The sequence below is a fragment of the Leptidea sinapis genome, chromosome 1 (genome assembly GCF_905404315.1).
Source record: "Leptidea sinapis chromosome 1, ilLepSina1.1, whole genome shotgun sequence".
NCBI lineage: Eukaryota > Metazoa > Arthropoda > Insecta > Lepidoptera > Pieridae > Leptidea > Leptidea sinapis.
The window spans coordinates 23,801,340-23,827,083 of record NC_066265.1 but is presented as its reverse complement, the minus strand read 5'-3'; the positions used below and the strand labels follow the sequence as shown (position 1 = coordinate 23,827,083).

Genomic DNA, 25,744 nt, shown 5'->3' with positions numbered 1-25,744 from the left:
AGAAGTAGTATAAAACCGTAAGTTAGAAGCAATGTAAATGGGACCGTAATTTCTGCCTTGTATACAAGGAATTCGGCAAATGAAAAAAGTAATAAAATATTAAAGTTTTTATTAGATAACGTTTCAATGCCATAAAATTGATTCACAAATGTATTTTTTTTTCTATTACTGTTTGTCTCCTATTAATAAAATTAAGTATTTTTTTTAAAGAAAAACACAACGATAAAATTGTTACAAATGTTTTTATACAAGATTCGGATGAGTTATATAAATATAAATAATATATTCGATTTTAACCTTTAGTATTTATGCACATTGCAAACCCTGTCAGTCAATTAAGTTTATATTAGATTGCATTCATAAGGTTCAAAATTAGTTAAAAATGAGTTCTCGCAAAAATAAATGTAATCATGAATTAAACTTATTTATTCGAAGAGAGTATCGTGATCACATACATAATATTATGTTCTGGTCAAATAAAGATTCAAATAAATATGGATTTAGTACGTCGGTCGATATCCCGTATAGATTTTAAACTAGGGATTAATTCTGCTTTTTAGGTGAGATGGAATAGATTCTCTGTCCCCATTGGCGTGTTTGGTATCAATTTGTACTTGTTTTGCTAACTTTCCTTCAGGACTTCTGATATTTTCTGAAAAAGATATAATAAAATTATTGTATATCCATAAAATGTTAGTATTTCATTGTTGCTAACTTAAATATTTCGAGAGGTACAAAAACATTAATCACATCAAATTATTATTATTTTAATGCACTTCTCTCTTTTCTAATGACGCTGAGTCTGAATGATAACGACAATTATTATAATATTGTCTGGAACTTTATGTACTATATTTTAGTTATGTTTATTCTAGCTTTAATGTGTTATTATTATATAGAGATTCTATGTGGCATGGTTTTGCAGTACTATTGTGGACAAGTTTTATTAACTTTGAATTTTAAAAGCGGTTGTGATGTTATTTTATTATATGTAATTATAAATATTTTAAATCAAGTATGGTTATATAAAATGAAAAATTATCTACATATTATATTAACAAATTTTTATTTATTTTATTCTCTTACACATATAAACGTTACTTCACTTGGTCACATACATATTGTTTCAAAATATCACTATGTTCAATTATAAAAAAAAAAATGGTCTGCTAAATCCCGGCTCACTTGGAACCAGACATGATGAATTTGTAGCGGCAATGCAACGTCATACTGTTGATTTGATGGCTATAAACGAAACGTGGCTGCGCCAGGGCCAGGAGGGTCGCGCACCCGCTGTCCCTGGATACAAACTACGACATGTTCCGCGCCCAACCAGCGTGCGCTCTCGAGGCGGTGGCGTAGGATTCTACACGAGACAAGGCCTATCTGTACGTATCTTATCACATCCAATTACACCAAGCGTTGAACAGATGTGGCTTAAGCTTTTTATCCGTGGCAGAGTTTTGGTCGTGGGCTGAAACCTTGAAACATTTTTAAACACCTTTAAATTAAAACAACATGTGACAGAGGCAACGCATTCCACTTCTCAAACAGAAACACTTATAGATTTAATATGCACACATGTTCCCGTATCATCTGTTACAGTGGATCATGTTGAAAGTCTGAGTAGCCATGCGTTTATATCATGTGTTTTAAATATAAATAAAGACCAACCTGTTCCAAAACAGGTCGTGTGTCGACCTATAAAAGACATTAATGTGAATGATTTTAAGCAATCATTAAGTAACATCCAGTGGGAGAAATTATCAATATTAGAAAATGTTGATGAAATTGTAGTCTCATTAACATCGATACTATTAACTTTATTCGATTTTTATGCACCAAAGAAATATGTTAAAATGAAATGTAATACATACCCTTGGATTACATACAATATTAGAAAGATGATGCAGTATCGTGATGAAGCCCAAGTAAGGGCACGCAAAAGTAAGCTTGAATCTCATAAGCAATTTTATAAAGAAATAAAAAACTATGTTAAGTTCGCAATACAAAGAGAGAAACAGGCATATTTTGATACGTACATAAACTCCAATATAAATAAACCTCAAGTATTGTGGAAGCATATTAAACAGAATACTCATATCACTACGAAAAAAGAATACATATTACCATCTCACCTTGCAAATCCTAATGAAATAAATAATAGCTTCCTTAAAATTCCAGGCAGTGCTGAGATTCCTCTGTCTACTCTGACATATTATGAGTTCCATCGCCATAGTGACTCTGTTTTCGATTTTAAACTAGTAAATGAACATACGGTATTTCAGACGTTGAATGAGTTGAAATCGCAAGCCGTGGGAATTGATGATATTTCATTGGATATGCTTAAGCTGACTACAGAAAAAACTCTTACTGTACTTACTCATATCATAAATTCATCCTTGTCGTCAAGTAAGTTTCCAGACTTATGGCGCCCTAGTGCGTCCCATACCAAAAAACGACAATCCGAAAGACTTTAAAGAACTTCGTCCTATCAGCATACTTCCTTGTTTATCAAAAGTAATTGAAAAAATTGTGCATAAGCAGCTAATGAGCTTTTTGGAGTATAAAGGCATATTACCGGATTACCAGTCAGGGTTTAGAAAACACCGAGGGACAACTACAGCGTTAATGGACGTAGTGGACAATATTCTTACTGCACAAGATGATGGAAAGGGTACGATTTTATTACTACTTGATTACTCGCGCGCATTTGATACCATAAATTCGACTCTGCTGCTCTCCAAACTAAGTTACTATGGATTGAGTCCGAAAGCAATAAAATTGTTCCACAGTTACCTAAGTAATCGAACCCAAACTGTAGTCATTACACAGGAAGATGGAAGTAGGTCATTCTCTGATTGTAATGCTCTTGAGCGCGGAGTACCTCAGGGATCAATATTTGGACCGCTATTATTTATCTTGCATAGTGCCGATATAGTTAAAAACATTAAAAATTGTAAATATCAAATATATGCAGATGATATTCAACTTTACATAACTTTCAAGCCAAACGAGATGTCAGATGCAGAAAAATATATTAATTCAGATGTCAGCCAAATCTATACTTGGTCGGTAAATAATTCACTGATTATTAATCCATCTCAGACCAATTTTATACTGGGAGCCCCTAAAGTCGTTGAAAAAATTGAACGTTACAATCCTAAAATAGTTATTAATAATAAAGTTATTGAGCGAGTTCATGAGGTTCGTAATCTAGGATTAATATTTGAAGAGAATCTTAGATTTGAGAAACATATAAACTCTACTGTTGGGAACTGTTTTTATCGTTTAAAAGTACTCTATCGCATTAGGAACTATTTAAATACAAATCTACGTGTCAGGTTGTGTGATGCTTTGGTACTCTCAAAATTTAATTACAATGACACTACGTTTAGTCCTAGACTACGAGCCCGCACCAAAAGTACTATACAGCGAGTGCAAAATGCATGCGCCCGGTTTTGTTGGAATATCCCACACAGAGAAGCCAATATTCTGAACATGGAAAGTCGCAGACGGCTACACTTCGCTTGTATGATTTTTGGAATTATAAAGACAAAAACGCCAGCATATCTCTATTCGAAACTGTTATGGGCAAATGAGGGCAGGGTGTTCAATTTTATAACAAGGAACATTGTAAAGGCTAAGTTTTGTCCTCCCAAGCATCACACTGCGTCAAGTTTCAAGTACAATGCCACCAAGTGCTGGAATAATTTACCACCGCCGCTATGGGGTTTATATACAGTCTCGAATTTTAGAAAAAAATACAAAAAATACTTATTAATGACCAATACCTCCCTACATCTCCTGCCTTGGTGAACACTGTTTAAATTTCATTGTATTATATAAAATAGCTTCTCGTATTTATTATTATTTTTTCTTCCTTATATATTTACACACATACGTTTTTTATTATTTTTGATATTGTCATTATTTATTTTTAGTAACATTTTTTTTGTTAAAAATATTTTTTTTTTTCTCATAATATTTATTTTAGTGCCACAATTAATTATATTTTACTTTTAAAAATATGTCAGTTCAGCTCCAAACTTCACACAATGGGGTCAATGAAAATCAGTGTTGTGCTCATAGTGTAGACACAACTATAACTGAGTGGACTCCAGTTTTGGAAGACCACTGCCACATCAAGTTTTGCTTTTGTTTCTTTTGTATTAAGTTAAGTAAGTTAAGTATTAGATTAAGCATATATTTTGTTCTCTTTAACTTTTTTGTGTGAATGTGTCAGTTTTTCTTCCGAAATAAATTCATTTTCATTTCATTCATTTCATTTCAAATAATTTATACGTCTAGATAGAGGTTCTCTCTAGTTAAAACTGGCCAGGTTTATTACTTTAGTGTGCGTGACAAGCTTACGTCTTACACTCACGATGTATGTCACTTTGTGTTAGTTTGCATTTCTCAAAATAGAGGTTAACCGTCAATCTATATTTTATTTCACAGTATAACTAGACGTATATATTATGATCTTAGGTTGCTAATAAACCTTACGACCCTCCAATGTCATCATCGTGAAAGCCAAAATTGACAAACTGTTACTTAAACCCATTGCACGAAGTTATTGGATGCTAGTTGGCTTTATAAACGGAAGGGCTTGACATATATTAAGCGTAGAATTGATAAATTTGTTTTAAGCAAACACTGTGATTCCCCAGGGTATAATAAGAATATGGAAGTCACAGGCCATGGTAGTCGTAAGAGGTTACCAGTGGTAAATGCCCGAAAGGCTTCTTTGCACAAGATGCCGTCTAGATTATAGATACCACAAGGCGCGCCTTTTTCTGCCGTGAAGCAAGTAATGTGTTAGCATTACTTGCATTATTATGTTTCGGTCTGAAGCGCGCCGTAGCTAGTTAAGTTACTGGGCAAATGAGACTTGACATCTAATGTCTCAAGGTGACGAACGCAATTGTAGTACCACTCAGAATTTTCGGGCTTTTCAAGCGGATTTATAAGCGGAAATTATGTGCATGAGTTGTTGTGTACTATGCTATATAAGTATTGGCATTTAACTGTCCCACTGGATCTTTAATTTTCCGGGATGAATAAATAATATTTAAGATGTTGACCTGCAATATAAGGTATCAACATGCCAAATTTTATTAAATTATGTGCATCAGTTGTTGTGTACTACGGTACTTAAGTAAGTGAAGGTTTTTAACTGCCCCGGGATCTATTTAATTTTCCGGGATAAAAAGTTTCTATGATTTCGTCCGGACATATAAGGAATCATGATGAAAAATTTTAATTAAATCGGCCCAATAGTTTCAGAGATTAGCTCGTACAAACAAACGGAGAAACAAAAAATCTAAAAAAATCGGGAGCTGTTCAATTTATCTTCTTAGATCAGCCTGACTCAGTTTAGATCATTTTCTTTTCTTTCTTTGTACAGAAATTTGATCTCTATAGATTTATTATGAGTATAAAATATAAAAGTTACCTTTTGAATTTTCATTTTGTTGAACGGCTGTTAACTGGTTCAATCGTGTTGCACCTCCAGTTTGGGCGATAGGTCTGCATAAGAATAATGATATTGGATTAGATGGTGGAAATAAGTACAACGTGACGGTGGCTGGTTTTTCGAAGAATCGTGAAGATTGATGATAATATGTTGACCTATTCAATAATCTTTTAATATATAAAATTCTCGTGTCATGGTGTTAAACTTTGAACTCCTCCGAAACGGCTTGACCGATTCTCATGAAATTCATTTTTTTTTTCGAAATTATTAATCAAATATACAATATTGTACTGTCATTGCTATTGCTATCAAATAATCATAATCTAGTCCCAGGCTGTGACATCACTTAGATATTCAGCTGTGGAGTAGTAGGTTTTACGACAAAGCTACTTTTTAATAAAACATTTAAATATATTTATAGATACTGCCTGATCAGTGGCTGGGACTTTATTTTAAAAGTGTATACTTAAAGCTATTATGTATCTTTCGAAGCCTACTAGAATTAGTTACAAGCAATCCCTTATTTCCACATATTTACATATTTACTACACACACATATTATTTCTACATAGTTACATACACCCACACTCACGCCTGTTTCCCGTCGGGGTGGGCAGAGACAACAGAATGCCACTTGCTTCTGTCCTTACAAACCTCACGCGCTTCTTCTACATTCATTATGCTTTTCATACACCGACGGGTTCCAGGTGCTTCGCACCTTTTTTTTTCAAGACGTGCCCAATTTGGTCGCCGAATGTCCTACGAGGTCCCAAGCGACCTACTTGCCAAAACACACTTGCCTTATATAGTTGATTTGGCATTCTTTCTTCACTCATTCGCTCTTTACATAGTTACATATTTTATATTATTACAACCCTGTTAAAACTTACTGATATGCAATTGGCTCTTGGTACACATAATTGTAAGGTTGCACTGGATTGTTAAGAAACTGAACGCCAAGAGGAATATTTGGCTGCATCGCTCCTGGTGTGGCGTACGCGGGGTTGACGACACCTTGTCCTAATAGAAAAAATATAGTCTTCAAGTTATTTAATATTTAGTAGAAAATACATACAAGCTACTTATTCTCATAAATGAGAAACGTGAAATAGAGATTTTGTTTATTTAAAATTCAGGTACCCAGTTAAAAGAACAATATTTTAATCTATACTAATATTATAAAGCTGCAGTGTTTGTTTGTTTGTTTGAACGCGCTAATCTCTGGTACTACTGGTCCGATTTGAATGATTCTTTCAGTGTTGGGTAGTCCATTTATCGAGGAATGCTTATAGGCTATGTTTTTTTTTCAAAATTATTTTATTTTATTAAGGTGTAAAATCGAAAACCAATTTTTGCGTGCGCTGCAAAAACTATTGACAATAGAACAAAATGATGTACAGGCTATAATATAGGCAATATTTTATTACTTATAAAACTATCGCGTGAATTATACTTTATATGGCAAAACAACGTTTGCCGGGTCAGCTAGTTAATAATAAGACTCCACAATTTTTAAATATATGACTGAAATATGGTAAAATATGATATGAGTTACGCCACGTAGGGAATAATTCGTAAAATAAAAAATATCTGAATTTGATTTAGTTAGTTTAGTTAGTTTTTTCGAGTGACATAATGTTTTTTTAATGAAAATAAAGGACGAGCAGGATGTTAAGCTAATGGTAATTGATACACCCTACCCATTACAATACAGTGCCGCTCAGGATTCTTGAAAAACCCAAAAATTCTGAGCAGCACTACAATTGCGCTCGTCACCTTGAGACAAAAGATGTTAAGTCTAATTTGCCCAGTAATTTCACTAGCTATGGCGCCCTTCAGACCAAAACACAGTAATGTTTACGCAGTATTGCTTCGCGGCCGGCGCCGCTGAGGTACCCATAATCTAGCCGGCTTCCTGTGCAAAGGAGCCTCCCTGGTGAAATTTAAGACAGCATGATCTTCAAATTGATTTTATGTTACAAACTCCTGAGAGTTTCGCTTAAATTGTAATTTTTGAAATAAACGAAATTTAAATTATTAATTGTTGCATTATTTAATCTTTAATATCATAATTAATATCATAATAATTAATTAATAATAATAAATGTTTACCAGGGTAGGCTGTATTTCCTAAAGGCGCTGCTGCAACTATGTAGACTGGCTGGTACCCTCCGATAGTGCCTGGTCTGAAATCAAATTATAATTAAATTAAGTCAAACGTCATATTTTCTGTATCATAATTTTTGTTTTATTTTTATGTTTTATATATACTTATGTTTTTTTTAAATTTCAATAAGGGACGAGACGAGTAGGACGTTCTGCTGATGGTAATTGACGTCCTGCCCATTACAATGCAGTGCCGCTCAGGATTCTAGAAAAATCCAAATTTCTGAGCGGCACTACAACTGCGCTCGTTACCTTGAGACATAAAATGTTACGTCTCATTTGCCCAATCATTTCACTAGCTACAACACATTACTGCTTCACGGTAGAAAAAAGCGCCGTTGTGGTGGTATCCGTAATCTAGACACAGTTAATTTAACCACATAATGTAAAACAGCAAAACCATTATTATTTATTTCTACCTATGGATTGACTCATCACGATATCTCCGGAAACAAAAAGCCCAGCGGCTTGAAATTTGGTAGTAATATTCATTTCATGGCGTATAGGTAAGCTAAGACCGGAATTTACGAAATGTACTTATTAGAGATTGTTTAAGCTATTGCATAGCTTCTATCGTGGGCCTTGAGCGTGGGGACCGAATCCTGAAAATCCCTAACTACTTAACTTAACACTTACTTACTAGATCTATATAGATATTTCGACACGCTTTTTACAGTTGCCGTGGAACAGCGGTTATCACATAATCTGCTAGTCGTGCAGAAGGTCCCAGGTTCGAGCCTGGGGTACATCTAGATTTTTTTTTAATTTCTTTATTTTTTTATCACGTTTTTTTAATTTTTATTATTTTGGCAAGCATTTTTACTTAGTTTCACCTGTCCCGTTGTCTGTCTGTAATCAAATCTTGCAAGTTAAATTTAACTCAGTTCCCGTTTGCTTTTTTTAAAATTAATTTTACTAAAAAAAATACTGCATAAATAAAATAAATACTTAAATAATTATAATTGCATAAGTTGATAAAAAATGCTATGCAATAGCTTCACCGCGGCAGTCCCCGAGTGCCACATGTCTTTTTTTTACTATAAACAGATCAACGTCTGTCAGGTCGGCCAGTTATTGTTCAAAATAAATAGCACTGCTTGAAGTATCATCAGAATCAGCTTCAATCCACGGGTTTTGTGAAGTGGTGTTGGGTTTTTCTGTAATAAGAAATTTGTGGTAGCAGCACGGAGTCCATTGTGGTAGCCCAAATTACTCGTATGAGTCAAGCTTATTCTTATAGAGTAAAACAAGTGTTAAGTCAGATATAATACCTGTAACCTGGAATAGGCATCTGAACAATGAAGACTCTCTGCCCAGGCTGAAGACCGGGAAGACTTGTACCTGGCTGTAAACCAGGCAGATTTGATCCTGGTTGCAGACCCGGCAAATTGGGAGAAACGGGTACCTAGAATATGGTGGTATTTATATTTATTTCAAAATACTACAATTATATAAATTCCTAATTATTTTATCAAGCCCTAAACATTAGAATAATGTAGTATTGTGTGTTATAACATAAATGACTTTCTTAATGATACTACAGATTGGGAATGGAGCGACCGCCCTCAGGCTATTAAATAATAAGTTTAATTGTACAATGTTACTTTGTTACTTTGTAAATGTTAATTTAATTGTAAAACATATTTTTGATGAAAAAAAAAGCCCGCTGAGTTTGTTGCGCCCATTCTTCTCAGGCCTGAGGGATTCATTTTTGAATGGGTGGTAGTTTTTTGACTTTCAATAAGTGATTTCACATCCTATTTTGAATAAAAATATTTGAATTTGAATTTGTCTGTGTCACTTACACCTGTTATTATGTTATACAATGTATTTTGAAAGTGCAGCCCGACCGCGTATGCCGCAGACCCGAGTGTTAAAATATTTTTTTTTTCATAAAAAAAAGAAATCGAATTAAATGTTTTAATGCAGTTTGGACAGTAGCAAATTTGTTACTAAAGAAGAAATATTATGAAATTTGCATAATATTCTGATGGTATATATGTATGTATGTATGTATGTATGTATGTATGTATGCTGGCTTCTTGCTCCGTCGGGACGTATTTATTATACTTTCCTTTTCATCCGTAAAATTTAATTGAATCATAACAAATACTCGGTGAGTTAAAAGAATTAATTGTGTTTTGCGAAAAGTCAGCTTGGTGGTCGGATCGGTCAGATTTGTGCTGAAATTACTCCAATTCAAGAACTACCAGCATGTACAAGTGACTAAGTTTGAAAGAATTGATTCGATTGGAAGAAGCCTTTATATGAATAGAATTTCACGTATGAACGTGAAAGATCCATTGATTGATGTCTATACAAGTGACGTACAGTTTCTTACAGCTTTATTAATACATGAATGATTTACCTGCTGCGGTGGCTGCTGTGGTGGCTGTGCACCAGGTATCAGCTCCACCTCACTATCTGGCTCCAATGTCTCCAATCTGCTCGCCGACTCATCCGATTTGGAATTTGCTAAAAATAAAAACTCTTCAACCTCTCTGAACCGAGATGAATTAGGACCCCTCAAACCTCAAAGTATCACTATGAAGAATCGTATTGTAAATAGCCTGTAGTATCAAACTTCTAACGAGCTGCTTGCTTGTCGTCCTCTTAATTAAGAAAATGCCATAACTGAATTTATTGCATAAGAATTGAATATAAATTGTTACTCCTGCTATTATTTCAAGAGCAAAATTTTATATTTCAATATTTGCTCTACATTTCTTCATATATATTTTAATAGAGGATAAGAGTTATGACCCTGGGGGGGGGGGGGGCAGTCAAAATTAGTAAGATAATATTAAACATTTAGTTATTATTCATTCAAACTCATAAAATTCAACTATTTGTGTGAACTTTGGTTTGTGTGTCTATTTGTGGCGTAATATACTATTTTTATGACAATAGCGGACGAGACGAGCAGGATGTTCAGCTGGTAGTATTTCATACACCCGGCCCATTAAAATGCAGTACCGCTCAGCATTCTTGAAAAACTCAAAAATTCAGAGCGGCACTCAATTTGCGCTCATGACTTTGAGACAAGATATTATGCCTAATTTGCCCAGTAATCACTAGCTACGGTGCTCTTCAGACCGAAACACAATATAATCTAGCCAGCATCCTTTGCAAAGGAGCCTCCCACTGCTAAACAATAAATGATTATAATGCAAGCCAGTGTCCACCAGTCACCAGTCAAACTATCATCTGAGGTAATAGCATGTAAATTGTATTGTTATTTATTGTATTTTAAATATCTGTAGAGTGAGAGTTAGCTTACTATTTCATTTACACGATATCTATGAAATAAATATTTGAAAATTGTGTTCTGAAGAGTGATAACAGCAAATCTGTCTTTTAATGAAAGAGCAGATCTATAGCTAGGGCCCAAGCTCTTTGTGTTACAAAGTGAAAAGAGTGATTTCAAATAAACGTACGTAGACTTGTAGAATTAAACCGGTGCACAGTGGTCAAGAGGAAGAGAAGAGAGTCAATGGTCCTATTGCGAAAGCTACGCTTTTTTTCAATCGTAATTAAGTTGAAATATCATGTTTAATGTATGAAATAGATAATAAAACCTGTACATACCTGCCCTCTCTGGAGCTTGATTATAAAAATTTGATGTTGGTTGTCCGTCCAAATAATAGTTGAGCCTGAAAGTAAGTTTTTTAGTTTTAGCACTGCCAAATACGGCTATGGGAGATATAATACAAATTTTGAGCACTTATACAGCCAAAATTTCAAGTCCACATATAAAAGGTGAAAGAAGAAAAATTTCTCCCCTCATTTAATTTAAAAAAGAATGATCTCTGTTTAAATTAAATGAGGATCTCATTTTTTGATAAGGATTATTAAACAGGACAACTGTAGTGTACAATTGTCCGCCAACTTGAAACGTGTAGGAAAATCCATCAAAGAAAACCCTCTTTGGTAATTCAAATAAAATATTTTTTATATTTATATTATTTTTTAGAACCTTAATCACAATTTCCTCAAATTCTTGATTAGGATGCTGAATTGGATTAGAAATCAATTTAGTAAGATTTTAAGCATCGTGAGCAGCCGCCATTTTAAGTATTCTCATTACGTCGCTAATGGCAGTGGGTGCCAGACTTTCGGCACTGTATCACTTACTGGAACCCAGTTATGGACGTGTTGGGGTCCATGCGGCCCCCAAGATACCAGTTACGTAAGTTTTTTTGCATAGAAATTTTATTCAGTTATTAATTCAAAATGCCTCGGCCTTTAAGTAATTAATTAATAGAAGAACTCTTACATGAAGATTCTGATTCTGAATCAGTGATCTAGTCTAGTCTAGTCTAGACTGAACATAGTTTGATATTAGTATTTATGAGCCTTAAGATTAGAAGTGATTTATTTCATGTTGATTTTTGTGAAATTTTGATTAGAGATTATAAAACGTTATTTGTTACTTAGGTTACATTTAATAGATTAAGTCAAATAATGTTATTTTTGATTTTAACTTATTAAACTATATTTTCATTGATATTTGTAAAGTAGGAAAAAATACAACCAAAATGTTGATACTATTTTGTGATCTCTTCTAGTATTGAGGTAAGAAGATTTATATTAAAAAAACTATTTGATTACATAATACAAGCCTCTTATTTATTATTTCTGGCCATTTACTGAAGTACATAGTTTAAACTTACTTACTAGAAGCAAAAAAACTATAGGGGCCGCACGGCCCCCACGATACTAGTTACGTATGTCAAATTTACGATACCAGTTAAGGGTTAAGATGAGTCGTGCGGCCGAAAAGATCATGGATTCTCTTTTCTGGGGTGGCAAAAGGGTGGTCTTTATTGATAACTCGACCATATTGTAACTACTGTAACTGACTGTATATGCACTATGAGCTATGAATATAACTATATTTACAATACTATAATTACAATAAATTGAAACTATCGTTACGGGGAAGCGTATTAAGTATACAGGCAGCACTATCGCGTTGGATAACTAGGCTGATCCATTGACTAGATTTAATAAAAGCTATCTGCAAAAAACATACGCATTCTGACTTTCTTATGAAAGCCCTACGTAATTAGAGTGAAAAAGCTATAAGATGGGTTGGACATGTAGGGAGTGGATGAATATACTTTGACTGAGTAAAATAGGCCATATGAAGGTGGAAGTCCTTCTAAGCATATCGAATGCAATAAGAGCGATACAGATCGAGGATGTACTGACAAGGGACCAGTGCATAAGAACTAAGACTAAAATTATATTAGGTTTCAAGAAAAAGGCCAGTCAAAACCAGACGTAACTGGATATCTCGCACCAACCCCTTGTGTTACTCTTGTCCGTGAGAATTGTGTGCACCTCCGAGGAAACCAAAGCAGAGCAATTGAGCGGGATTTCAAGATTAGTGGATGAAAATTTCTATTTACCATTGCCTAGCATTGACCGACAGGTTCACATTCGAATCACCATTTTTTTATAATGAACTACACACTACAGTCCACTCAGTTTAGCGAACAACGCTTGCCAAGTGTTTTTGCAATATGTTATTTTCACTCCCTATGCTAAAAAAAATAGCTAATTTATATATTCTTACAAGTTGAAATGTTGTAACTGGTCCTGTGGATTTCCTTGATATACATTTTGAGGAGCAGCAGTAACTGAAGCAAGCAGCGCCAGCGTAGTATACTGTAACATAATAATAATACATATTTGGATGAGTTTTACCAGTGACTCCTTTGCACAGAATGCCGGCCTAGATTATGGGTACCACAATGGACCTATTTCTGCTGTGAAGCAGTAATGTGTAAGCATTATTGTGTTTCGGTCTGAGGGGCACCGTAGCTAGTGAAATTACTAGGCAAACGAGACTTAACATCTTATGTCTCCAGGAGACAAGCGCAATTGCAGTGCGGATCAGAAATTTGGGATTTTCAAGAATCCTGACCGGCACCACATTATGGACAGGGCATATAAGTTACAGCTGCACGTCCTGCTCGTCTCGACAAGAAGAGATATTATCATATAAAAAAAGATTAAATCTTCTAAATAAATATAATTAAAATTGAGCCAACGTAGGCAAAGTAGTTTTAACTCAATAAGGATATAATTGAGTTAACGACCCAGTTTAGGTAACATACATAGGCTGTTTAGTGATAAGCATTTGTTTTATAATTAACTAAGATAAGAATTAAAACCCAGACCCTTACTATGAAATCTGCTTCTTTACATTAAGGTTTCATATGATCATTGCCCCTTAAATAATCTTCTTAAATATTCCAGTGATTTTAATTCAGATCAGGAAATTCGAAAAGCCTTGTTTAAAACGAGAGTTTACGTGCAAATCGTAGCTTCGTGGAACCTTCGAATTATCCCAACAGATTTCATTAGCTCATTGTAATTCATATGGCCAGGTGACATATAGAGATCCTTCGGAACGGTCGATGAGGCAAGCCGGAAAACTATTACGAAACACTTTATTGCTTGCGAATTGATAACGTTAGCATGTGACAACAAAAACACAAATGCGGTTCACGATAATTATTCTCATATCTTACGATTAATCATTATCAATTAACGGCCGTTTTCAATAACCTATCTATCCTTAGTTTAACTTACTAGAAGTAGACAAATCTATTCTTTTACGCTTACTTACATTTCAATAAACTATTGACAAAAAGCATTGGACTATAACTATATTTGACATAACTATGGATAGACAACATCTTGTAATTAAACGGTGATAGCAATGTATCCGTTATTGAGATGAGAACAAGAGAAATACATTATAAATTGTAAAGAAAATACATTATACTTACACATATTAACAGTCAAATTATTATTAAAATATCGATTTGTTTTATTAGTTTTATGTCTCGGAGTAAGTAGATCAATCATTAAATATAATATGCCCGTCTAAATATTTTTGCTGTTATTGTACCTAATATTAAAACAATCACTTGAATACATACTTATTTCAATTATGGTTTTCTTAACACATAACATTGGCAAGTTAAAATTTAATAATCACCACGTTTGAGGTATTATTATATAAGTTGCCTTGCTATTGCATAGAACACATAGTGAGGTTCAGGCATCTGATAAAGTAGACCAAATTGGTTACCGAAATATGTCAATTTAAAACAATTTTTTGTGCCCTAAGCTAGTTTTTAAAATACATCAAACAAGTTATTTAAGCACTGTAACTTAAACTTTAATAAGTATTATTTACAACATTAAGAATAAGGCTACTCGAAACCCAAGCGCTGGCAGCTATTTAGGTCAACGGATCAGCAAAAGTATCCAACGCGGTAATGCTATCAGTATTCTTGGTACAGTTCTCCGTAATGATAGTTTTAGTTAAATGTAATTGTATTTTAAATATAATATTCCTTTTGTTTGAATAAATATATACTTATTTAGAATTGTGTTAAAATATATCGCATATTACGTATTTACTTAGCGTTAATGTTGCAGTACTTACATATATTGAGAAGTTATTTATTGCCAAGTAAGTAATGTAATTCGAATAAATTTGCAACCTCTCAAGTTAAGTGAAGATGTTTATTTCATTGACATTCAATCTGCACCCGTTGATTGTTGACATTTTATCTAATTAGAATTAGATTGTACGATAAACAACTAGTCAGTTCCCTTACGTCATTTTTTATATTATCTGTAGTACAGTTGTAAGCACTGTAAGCATCTTTACCTACACTGTGGAACCATATAAGGTTGTTTACTCTATAAATTGAAGTGTTTGTATGGAAACGCCACCATGATAGTCCGTCTCCAGGATCAGAGCTCGAAGCCTATCCGACTGCAGCGGGGAGACAGACAAGGCGATGTCATATCACTCAAGCTGTTCACCGCTGCGTTGGAAGACGTCTTCTTTAAACATCTGGACTAGAACAGACTGGGCATCAATATCAACTGCGAATACATCACTCACCTTCGATTCGTAGACGATATCGTAATCATGCCAGAGACCATAGAAGACAAAAGCTCGATGGTCTCAATACAGCTTCCTAAGGAGTAGGTCTCAAAATGAACAAGACGAAGATCATGTAAAATGTACATGTCGCACCTATTCCGGTAACAATTAACAACTATACTCTCGAAATTGTTGACGACTACGTCTACCTCGAACAGACAATCCAATAAGGTAGGTCCAATTTCGTGAAAGAGGTCACTCGTCGAATCCAACTCTGATGGGCAGCGTTCGGGAGCCTCCGTTAAATCTTCCCGTCCCAAATACCGCAGTGTATGAAGACGAAGATTTTCAACCAGTGTATGTTATCAGTAATGACTTACGGTACGCAGAAGTGATCGCTAACTATGGGCCTGATGAGAAAGCTCATAGTCGCTCGAGGGCAATGAAGAGGGCTATGCTCGGAGTTTTCCTGGGAGATCGAATCAGAAATTTCATTGTAGTAGGTAGGTACTTATGGTACACGATATTTTTTGTTTGATTACCTGACGCGTAAACAAAAAGATCAGATGGTTTGCCAACACGGGAACAGGCAACACAAAATTGACCATGTGAGAAACATGGGTTTTCTAGAATAATACCACAGACACTTTATGACTGCCCTTGGGATTTGTTTATAGTCATAGCGAAAGCAAGCCGTACTAGAAACTGTAGTCGTTTAAACTCGAATAGTATGTCAATCGTAATTATTGGGATGCGGGGCATCAAAACATCTTCTCCTTTATACTTTTCTTTCAATATAATTGATTCTATTTCGTTATTCATATATATTTTTATCGGTCATCGTGTGCCGTTACAAAGTTATGGTTTCTCGTACATGGCGATCTTTATGTTCCTGGGCAGTACGAGTAAGATTAGATTCATAATTAATTTGATTCGTTGCATTTCGGGTTCTTCTGCCTAAATTTGTTAATAGGAGGCATATTTAGTAAGTCACAAACACACACTTTTGTAATGTTATAGAAATGTGTGGCTTTCAGACTAAGTAATATTATAGATGCACAGCCAAGAGACATTTACATTTCAAGTGACATTTTACCATAGACAATTTGTTTTTTGAGTTATGTTACCATCGTATAAATAATGGCATTAATATTTATACGATACTAACATCACTGAATTGTTTTGCCCTCCCGGAAGCCCTCCACTAACACTTAAGCTTTATGATATGGCATTAAAGGAGAAATTGACTGTTAGGTATTATTACGAATCTTTTCAGACAATTTTTTAAATATTCCTCTCCCTAAGAACCATCCTCGTACTTCAAGGAATATTATAAAAAAAGAATTAACGAAATCGGCTCAGCTGCTCTCGAGATTTGCGCTTAGCAACACATTCAGCGATTCATTTTTATATTATAGATATATTCATTCTCATTGATACAAAAATTCATTACAGTGGGAAGATTACAGCAACAGTGTCCAAGTGTCACGAGCGGCTGATGAAAACCAGTGTTGTGTTGGTGTTTCATGGACACAACTATGTGCTTTTGATGATAATATGAATATGAGTCCTTTTAGCAAGAAACCGTTAATTAGTTAATTAACGTGCGTGAAAGGAATTTCCTTGAAAATCGCACTGTGAAGGAACGCCACACATCCAGGTCGTGGAGATGATATCGTAATTTTTGTCATGTAAACGTAGAATTTTGCGGTAGGAATCGGTTAAACAGCGCTTTGGAACACTTCGTGATAAATGCAGTAGAAGACACACATTGAAGCCTCGTCTGTACGCAACGCCAAGTGATAGATGCGTTCACACGGTACTGGACGCGACATCTCGAGCTGTTCAATTATTGGTATGGTATGGTATAGGGGCTCCTGTTTCTGCAATTAGACCACTAGCATGGGTCCATTTTGCGTGCAGTAATGGCCAGTTACTCCAACCAGCCCAGCTCCTTCAGAAGTTCAGAACATTCCTGGGGTGTTCGCAGACTTCCTGGAGCAACCTTGTATTGGTTAAGGTTTTTGCCCGTTGGTTGGCCACCCCCTCACATTCCAGGATTACGTGAGTGACCGTTTCGTCTTCGGCCAGACAGCCTCTGCACTTAGGACTGTCCGTTACGCCATTTGTGAAAAGGTGTTTGTTTAGTGATGTGTGACCTGTTGGGTGCCCACCATTATACGGATGTCATGTCTGTTGAGGCTGATGAGTCTACGTGTCAGTTGGGGCGACAGTGCAGGTATCGCCTCCTTCGACTGTCTATAGCTTGAGACATTCATTCATCGGGTGTTGTGTAGGTCGTTGGTGAGAGAGCGTATCCATGAGCGCATTTGGCTGAAGGGCAGTGGCAGAAGTTGCGATGGACCAGTCTTCAATTAATGGTATATTTTCTTCCACATATAAGAAAAAGATACGGTGAAGCCAGGTAATAATTAAATACCTTAAACAAGAGTATATCTGAGCTAACACATAATATTACCCGAATCTTATAACCGACTTACAAATTACATTTGGCTTGGCACCGACTTAAAACCTATCACACATACAAATAACAGTATTTTATTAATATTAAAGGTAAAGGTTTGCATAAGAGGTGCATTTAATTAAATTTTAAACGTAGTTTTTTTTCATACATAGATTCAGAAATGCATATCATGAACAAGTGAAATATCAGAAGAGCGCGGAATAAGTAGTAGAATCCAGTACCTTCCAACCATCTACTCATAATAAGATAATATCCGGACGACAGAGCCATGCTCAGTTTTTTAAGAATATACAAATCTTGAACAAAAAAAATCTAATAGGACATCTGGATTGGAATCGGGGTCTTCTGATTTCCAGATCAACCAATGTCCCATGTGAGCTATTATAGTCTTGTATATAGAAGCGATTTCCCTTTGTATTCTATTGTTATTGTCGCTATTTCTCATTAAAACACGGATAAAACTACATTTTTTTAATTGAAACCTAGCTAGATCGATTGATCGCCCCCAAAATCCCGTGTATACTAAATTTTATGGAAATCGTTGGAGTCGTTTCCGAGATTCAGATATATATATATAGAATTACTCGTATTTGGGGATTGGGAATCAGCAGCCTCCTAGTTTAACACCTGTGCTATGATTCTATTATATGACTAAATTATTATTAAAATTTTTAGTACAATTTTATATTACTCAGTGGAAAAAAATACAGACTAGCTCAAAATGATTTGTATCATATTATATAAATAAATTTAAAAAAATAATTCTTAACTGAATCGAATAACATTAAATGTATTGTTGCAATCTACGACCTTTTAAGACGGCCTTAAGTATATGTATGTATATGTAAGATTTAAATATTATCATCGCCAATCAGTATTATAGATATCGTCAGCCATAAATTGTCTTATACTCAAGATTACCTACTAAGGGTGAGTTACACCATATTAGTTGACAAAGCACCGAGGCGTATCATTCAACCTACTTATATGATTATTATGAAGTCCGTCCGGTGGTATTGTGCAAGTCTGTTATTTGTACGGTTAGATGGACACAAGTGTTTGCATGGAGTTATCATTTTTTACATCATGAGGTAAAGGAACTTTGTCAACAGTAATTTGATGGATTGCAATAGATGTCGCTTGAGGCAATATGTTTCTACGCATTGCAATGCGAGATATATAGTTGTGATTTTTTTTATGAAAATAAGGGACGAGACAAGTAGGACGTTCAGCTGATGATAATTGGTACGCCCTGCCCATTACTATGCAGCGCTCAGAATCCTTGAAAAACCCAAAAATTCTGAGCGGCAATGTTCTGAGCGCTAAGATGTTAAGCCTGATTTGCCCAGTAATTTCATTAGCTACGGCGCCCTTCAGACCGAAACACAGTAATTTTTACACATTACTGCTTCACGGCCAAAATAAGCGACGTTGTGGTACCCATAATCTAGCCGGCATCCGTGCAAAGTAGTCTTACTGGTATACTGAAACTGATATATACGATCTTATGATTATGAACCGATCGGGATAATACTAATACCATAAGATTCTGCCTGTTTCGGAAAATATGATATGTTGGTGATTAAATATCCGGAAGCTATATTTTTTTGACTTAGAAATACCTATATGTATAATATATTCGCTATACAAATAATTCAGTCACTGATATGTCCTTAGATAATTAATACGTCTAGATAGAGTCTCTTGCTGTTAGACAGCAGATGAAAACAGGCCAGAAATATAGTTTAGTGTGCGTGACAAGCTACGTCTTACACTAGCGATTTGTGTGACACGTCAACGTAGAGGTTAGTTCTAAACTAATTTTTTTTCGACGTTATTAAAGCTGTCACCATCTTTCTTAATTTTTAAATGATCTAAGGACATTTCATTACACATGACAATTCATACAATGAGCGGGCGCGGGTACTTTTTATTATATTATATGGGAACAAACGGATAATATTACACTGTGTTGGCAGGCCCCCCCACAAGATGGACCGACGATCTGGTCAAGATCTCCGGAATACGTTGAATGAGGGCAACACAGGACTGATCGTGGAGATCTTAGGGGAGATGATGATAGATACATGTTTATCCAGATTCAGTTCTAAGTCAATTAATAAAGCTTACGCCATACATATTTAATAATAAAAATATGAATAATACATATTTAATAAATAATAATGATACCATAGACTAGGAATGAAGCGGACACCCTCAGGCTCTTTAATTATAAATGTTAATTGTACGATATAACGTTGTAATCCATATTTTTATAAAAAAATCCCGCTGAGTTTCTTTCGAGTTCTTCTCAGGTCTGAGACAGTCTATTTTGAATGGGTGGTAGTTTTTGACGTCAATAAATGATTTTGAATAAAAATATTTGAATTTGTAATAATAATACTACATATCCAGCTAAATTTCCGAAAACATAAAATAATACTAATTGTTAGAAGTTAAAAGCGGGCTGCTGCTTTCCATGTTAAATAAACGTGACCATGTTAACTTATATTTAAGGACGCGTTTACGAATCCGACAAAAATAAGATATTTTTCGGTAGAGTTTGTGATGAAATTAAACTAAGTATAACAAAACTAAAAATTGCTACTAATAGATTACTTCTTTATCTCTAATTAGCGGGAAATATTTGCTTTGAAATTTTGATATTTTATGTCGTAAAAACGATTATCCGTTACCTCTTCACACAAAATTGACGAAATGGGGCTTCATTCAGAATCAGTTTTCTGCTACCACTTACACAATTTTGGCTCTTAAAAATTATGTATGGAAAGCAGATATAATATTTTCAAAAACACGGGAAATAAATTAATCAATATCTAATAAATAATCTCAGAAAAAAATAAAATGAATCGTCTAAAATTCATATATATTTCTGATAAGCATGAGGTTTAAAGTGTGGTATTAAGGGTTATTTTATTTTGTCACTCCGTACGCATTGCCCAGAAAGATCTATCGAAATAACCTCAGTCCGCGCTCGGCCGCCGTCGTGGGTAGACACTGTGTCGGTTGTAAGCAGCAGCTCGTACTCGGAAAGATCGCTGTACGAACATGAATATTTTTTATAAGCTATACAATACTGTCTTTGATACTTTACATATTTTGTATGCAGTCAGATTTTCAATAAATTATGTGTATTTTTTTGAAGAATTAGTGATTTATAAGTTCATCTCTAAATATAAGGTCTAATCGTAATCCAAGATGGCGCTTATAAAATTGGCAACTTTTCTTCATGGGTGTCATTTTCATGGTTTTCGGGGTCAACAATAACGAATATCGGGTCAAAATCGAAATCCAAGATGGCGCCTATGAATTTTACCAACTTCTCTTCATTGGTGTCATTTTCATGGTTATCGGGGTTAACAATAACGAATATCAGGTCAAAATCGAAATCCAAGATGGCGCCTATGAAATTTACCAACTTCTCTTCATGGGTGTCATTTTCATGGTTTTCGGGGTCAATAATAACGAATATCGAGTCAAAATTGAAATCCAAGATGGCGCCTATGCAAATTACCAAGTTCTCTTCATGGGTGTCATTTTCATGGTTTTCGGGGTCAACAATAACGAATATCGGGTCAAAATCGAAATCCAAGATGGCGCCGATGAAATTTACCAACTTCTCTTCATGGGTGTCATTTTCATGGTTTTCGGGGTCAACAATAACGAATATCGGGTCAAAATCGAAATCCAAGATGGCGCCGATGAAATTTACCAACATCTCTTCATGGGTGTCATTTTCATGGTTTTCGGGGTCAACAATAACGAATATCGGGTCAAAATCGAAATCCAACATGGCGCCGATGAAATTTACCAACTTCTTATCATGGGTGTCATTTTCATGGATTTTGAGGTCAACAATAACGAATAGCGGGCCTAAATCGAAATCCATGATGGCGCCTATGAAATCTACAAAATTTTCTTCATGGGTGTCATTTATATCGTCAAAATTAGAATTCATTCATAAACTTAAATTATCTTATAAAAGGCCTGTCTAACAATATTCCACATGCTAAATTAATTCTTCATTCCCTAAATATAGAAATATTTACGTTTCGACTTTTCACTCACAATATGTACAAAACACATTCCGTTACCAATCTAATTAAAAAATCTCAAAATTTGATTTTGAAAGACCTATCTTATTGTTCTCTGCACTCTCGATAACCTCGGATACGATACCCATATTGTTGAAATCATAATTTTTCGCGGCGGCCATCTTGGATTAAAAAAAACTGCGTTTACTGCACACGACGTTATGCGACAGAATTGCCATCTAAAATTCTAATATTTAACTACTAAACGAATACATCAACCAATTATCAAAAATACAAAGGTATTAAAAAAATAAAATTCAAACTTGCTAAAGTATCAAATTCATTTGATTCCCGCAATTAACTTTAAGTACGTGTATGTGTTTGAGCGGTGTCAGTGTAGTAGTGCGATTCGATACCTCTCTGTTTTGAGAACGCGTCCTTAAGGCTTGATTTCCCGCAAGGCTTGTGTTAGTTCCACAACTTTAAAATAGATGGCGCGCAGCTTGAACTGCTCTAAAAAAGCCAACGATGTGGGTCGTAATTAATATTTGAAATACAACAGACTATTCGCAAAAAAGTATTATGTTGGTTTTAATATGATCTGCTCCCTATTATGATAAAATATATAATACAGAATAATCGATGTGTATTTTTGATCACCATGGATTCCAAAATGGATAGACCGATTTTAATATGAAATTTTTAGGCATTCTTCAGATTAGCAAAGCGAAATATCATTTTAACATTTAATTCGTTTTTCGGCAAGATCCAAAATATATATTATTACTATTATTTAGTATGAATTATATTTATTTTATTCTAGCAGTGAACACAAGTATAATTCCACGATACTCAATTGATGCCTTAGAGAATTTAATAAATAAATAACAATATGTTATGAACTAAAAAACGACCTGATAACTAAAGAATGTTTCTTTTATTCTTTATTATTTCAGGACCCTTCTCATAGATGACGGAAGAACGACTTAAATAGAGTGTTATTAGTATTGAAAGTTAATTAGTTATTTTGCTTTTTTGAATGCTTAATTATTTTCCTAGTCATAACCGATTTATACCTGTGCCTCCCTGGAAAGTCTGAAATTTATAATAATTCAATTTTTTCACTTAAATTTTATTTTTCACTTAATTATATCCTGCTAAATGATCACTATTGTATATAAATATCATTAGAAAATAATTGTAACTCTTATCACTAATTAGATCACAATGTGATCGAATGTTAAAGTGCCGAAATTCATCCATTAAAAATTACTCTGTGCGAGTTTGAATCTGTGGATTACAATCAATAATATCGTTTTGTTTGTTACTTAAACTAGCTTTACTTAGTTAAAATTTTACATTTCACTCCCCCTTTGACAGCAATTAGTCAAAACAACACTTAAAAGTTTTATTTAAAATTTTATTTTTTTTAAACTCGAATGAATAAAATATATAATTATACTGTCTGCCACACAGTTCATTCATTCATATTATTACGATATATTGTTTTGCCAATGAAAGTATTGAACATTAAATTTCTTACATTGGTACATTTGGTTTCTTAAATATGGTACATTTAAATATGGACATGAAGGAGTTACCATGAATATCAATCTATTTTAAATTTAATTCAAATAATATGAGAATAGTGTAAACAGTGGTGTAATATTCTTAATTGTTATAAAAATAATGTATTGAACTAATATTCGATAAGAATTCATATAAAATGAAAGTATATTTCTTACTAGCAGCTGATCCGGCAAACGTTTTTTGCCATATAAATTATTTTTAGAGTTAAACCGTTTCTTGGACATTGCAACATTACTTTATTTTTCTAAAATAAAAGAATTTTTCTAAAATAAACCAAAGTTACTCCTTATTACATCAGCTACCTGCCAATAAATCCCGTCAAAATCGGTCCAGCCATTTCAGAGTATCAGTCATTATTAAAAAGTATAAAATAATATTATTTAATATTAAAATAAACTTTCAATATTGCTTTTTAAATCAAATTCAAATAATTTGAATAGTGTAAATAGTGTCGAATTATTTTTCTATTGTTATAAAAACAATTATTGATTTAATATTCGTTAAGAATTCATTTAAAATCATACTATATTTCTAATTACATCATTACAAAAAGAATAATATAAAATAATTTAATATAAAAATAAACTTACTTAAGATAATTCAAATAATTTGAGTCGTGTAAATAGTGCCGTATTATTTTTCTATTGTTATAAAAACAATAATTATTTCAATATTTGCTAAGAATTAATTTAAAACCATTATATATTTATTATTCTATAACTATTTAAAAGAGTATAAAATTATTATTTATATAAAAATAAACTAACAACTTTTTAAAATTTAATTCAAACAATTTGAGAAAAGTGTAAATATTGCCGAATTATTTTTCGATTGTCATTAAAAAAGACTATTGATTAAATATTTTCTGAGAATTTATTTAAACCGATATTAATAATATTTGTTTTTATTTATTTATATAAGAAAATAAAATAATGTTATTTAATATAAATATAAACTTACAATAAACACAGCCATTATCCTCACTCTGCGCAACTTCTTTGAAGAAACACTTGCTGATCGTTCGGAGGGCCTTTAAATATGATCATTCCACGCACGTACATCGCAGGGATGCACAACACTATTGCGATGACTTTTCCTACCTCATCGTCACTTGAACATCAATATATTTCACTATAGGCTTACATTTATAGACATACATTTATTTCACGAGAATAAAAGGCATAAATATCATTTATTTTCTCATAACTGAAACCTTTAGCATTCTTTTTCAAAGTCATAGGCAAAGTTCTTTATTTGCCAGAAACAGAATTCACAAGTAAGGTTGGTACAAAATTTAAGAGTAGGCACATGTTTCGTCTTGACACACATGCAAATATTTTAGCGGTTTCGTATTATAATATTATAACCTAACACAATGAATAATAGCATTACATTTAATTTGACCAACTTAAAGCTATACCTAAAAACCCCACATTATACAATTAAACAATAATTAATGGAATATAGTAAAAATAATCACAAAAAAATATACTTAATATTAAAAATAGCATTGGTGCCAGTTATCACTTCGTTTGATTATATTCGTTTATTGAATAGAAACAATATTTTTAATAGTATTAATAATTTAAATTTAATTCTATTTAACACTGTCTCCTCTCTTATATTTTATTTTGGTAATTTATTAAATATACCACCGCTTCGGAAACAAATGGAAGAAACTCTCTTTTTTCGCCATTTTGAATAAAATATTTAATAGTGTACTGTCATTGTTATTGCTATAAAATAATCATAATCTAGCCCCAGGCAATCCAATCGCTTAGATATTCAGGTGTGGAGTAGTCAGATTTACGACAGAGCCATTGAAAACATTTAAATTTATTGATAGATAAAGCCTGAACAGCGCCTGGGACTTAATTATAAAATTTACCCTTAAACCTATTATGTATATTATGAAGCCTACTAAAATTAGTTACAAGCAATCCTTATTTTTTCTCATTACACACAAAATGACATACAAATCGCGAGTGAAAGACATAGCCTATCACGTACACTAAAGTAATAAACCTGGCCTCTTTTTATCGGTATTCCAG

General features: G+C 33.7%; 1 protein-coding gene across 1 annotated transcript; it reads right to left on the bottom strand.

The window, feature by feature from the left end:
• Positions 1-92: 92 nt before the first annotated feature.
• On the bottom strand, positions 93-24,721 carry LOC126969784 (uncharacterized). Its single transcript, XM_050815351.1, has 9 exons — positions 24,654-24,721; positions 13,227-13,318; positions 11,234-11,298; positions 10,014-10,120; positions 8,917-9,050; positions 7,592-7,665; positions 6,370-6,499; positions 5,459-5,532; positions 93-652 (listed from the first exon to the last, which is right to left on the bottom strand). The coding sequence occupies exons 1-9, from the start codon at positions 24,666-24,668 to the stop codon at positions 537-539; spliced, it is 807 nt and encodes a 268-aa protein (XP_050671308.1). The 5' UTR covers positions 24,669-24,721; the 3' UTR covers positions 93-536.
• Positions 24,722-25,744: the final 1,023 nt, after the last annotated feature.

Excerpts from the sequence above, each read along its gene's own strand:
- LOC126969784 (XM_050815351.1), bottom strand. Across the intron at positions 9,051-10,013 it reads CACAGCAGCCACCGCAGCAG|GTACCCGTTTCTCCCAATTT; the intron begins GTAAATCATTCA and ends ACCATATTCTAG. Across the intron at positions 653-5,458 it reads ACAAAATGAAAATTCAAAAG|AAAATATCAGAAGTCCTGAA; the intron begins GTAACTTTTATA and ends TATCTTTTTCAG.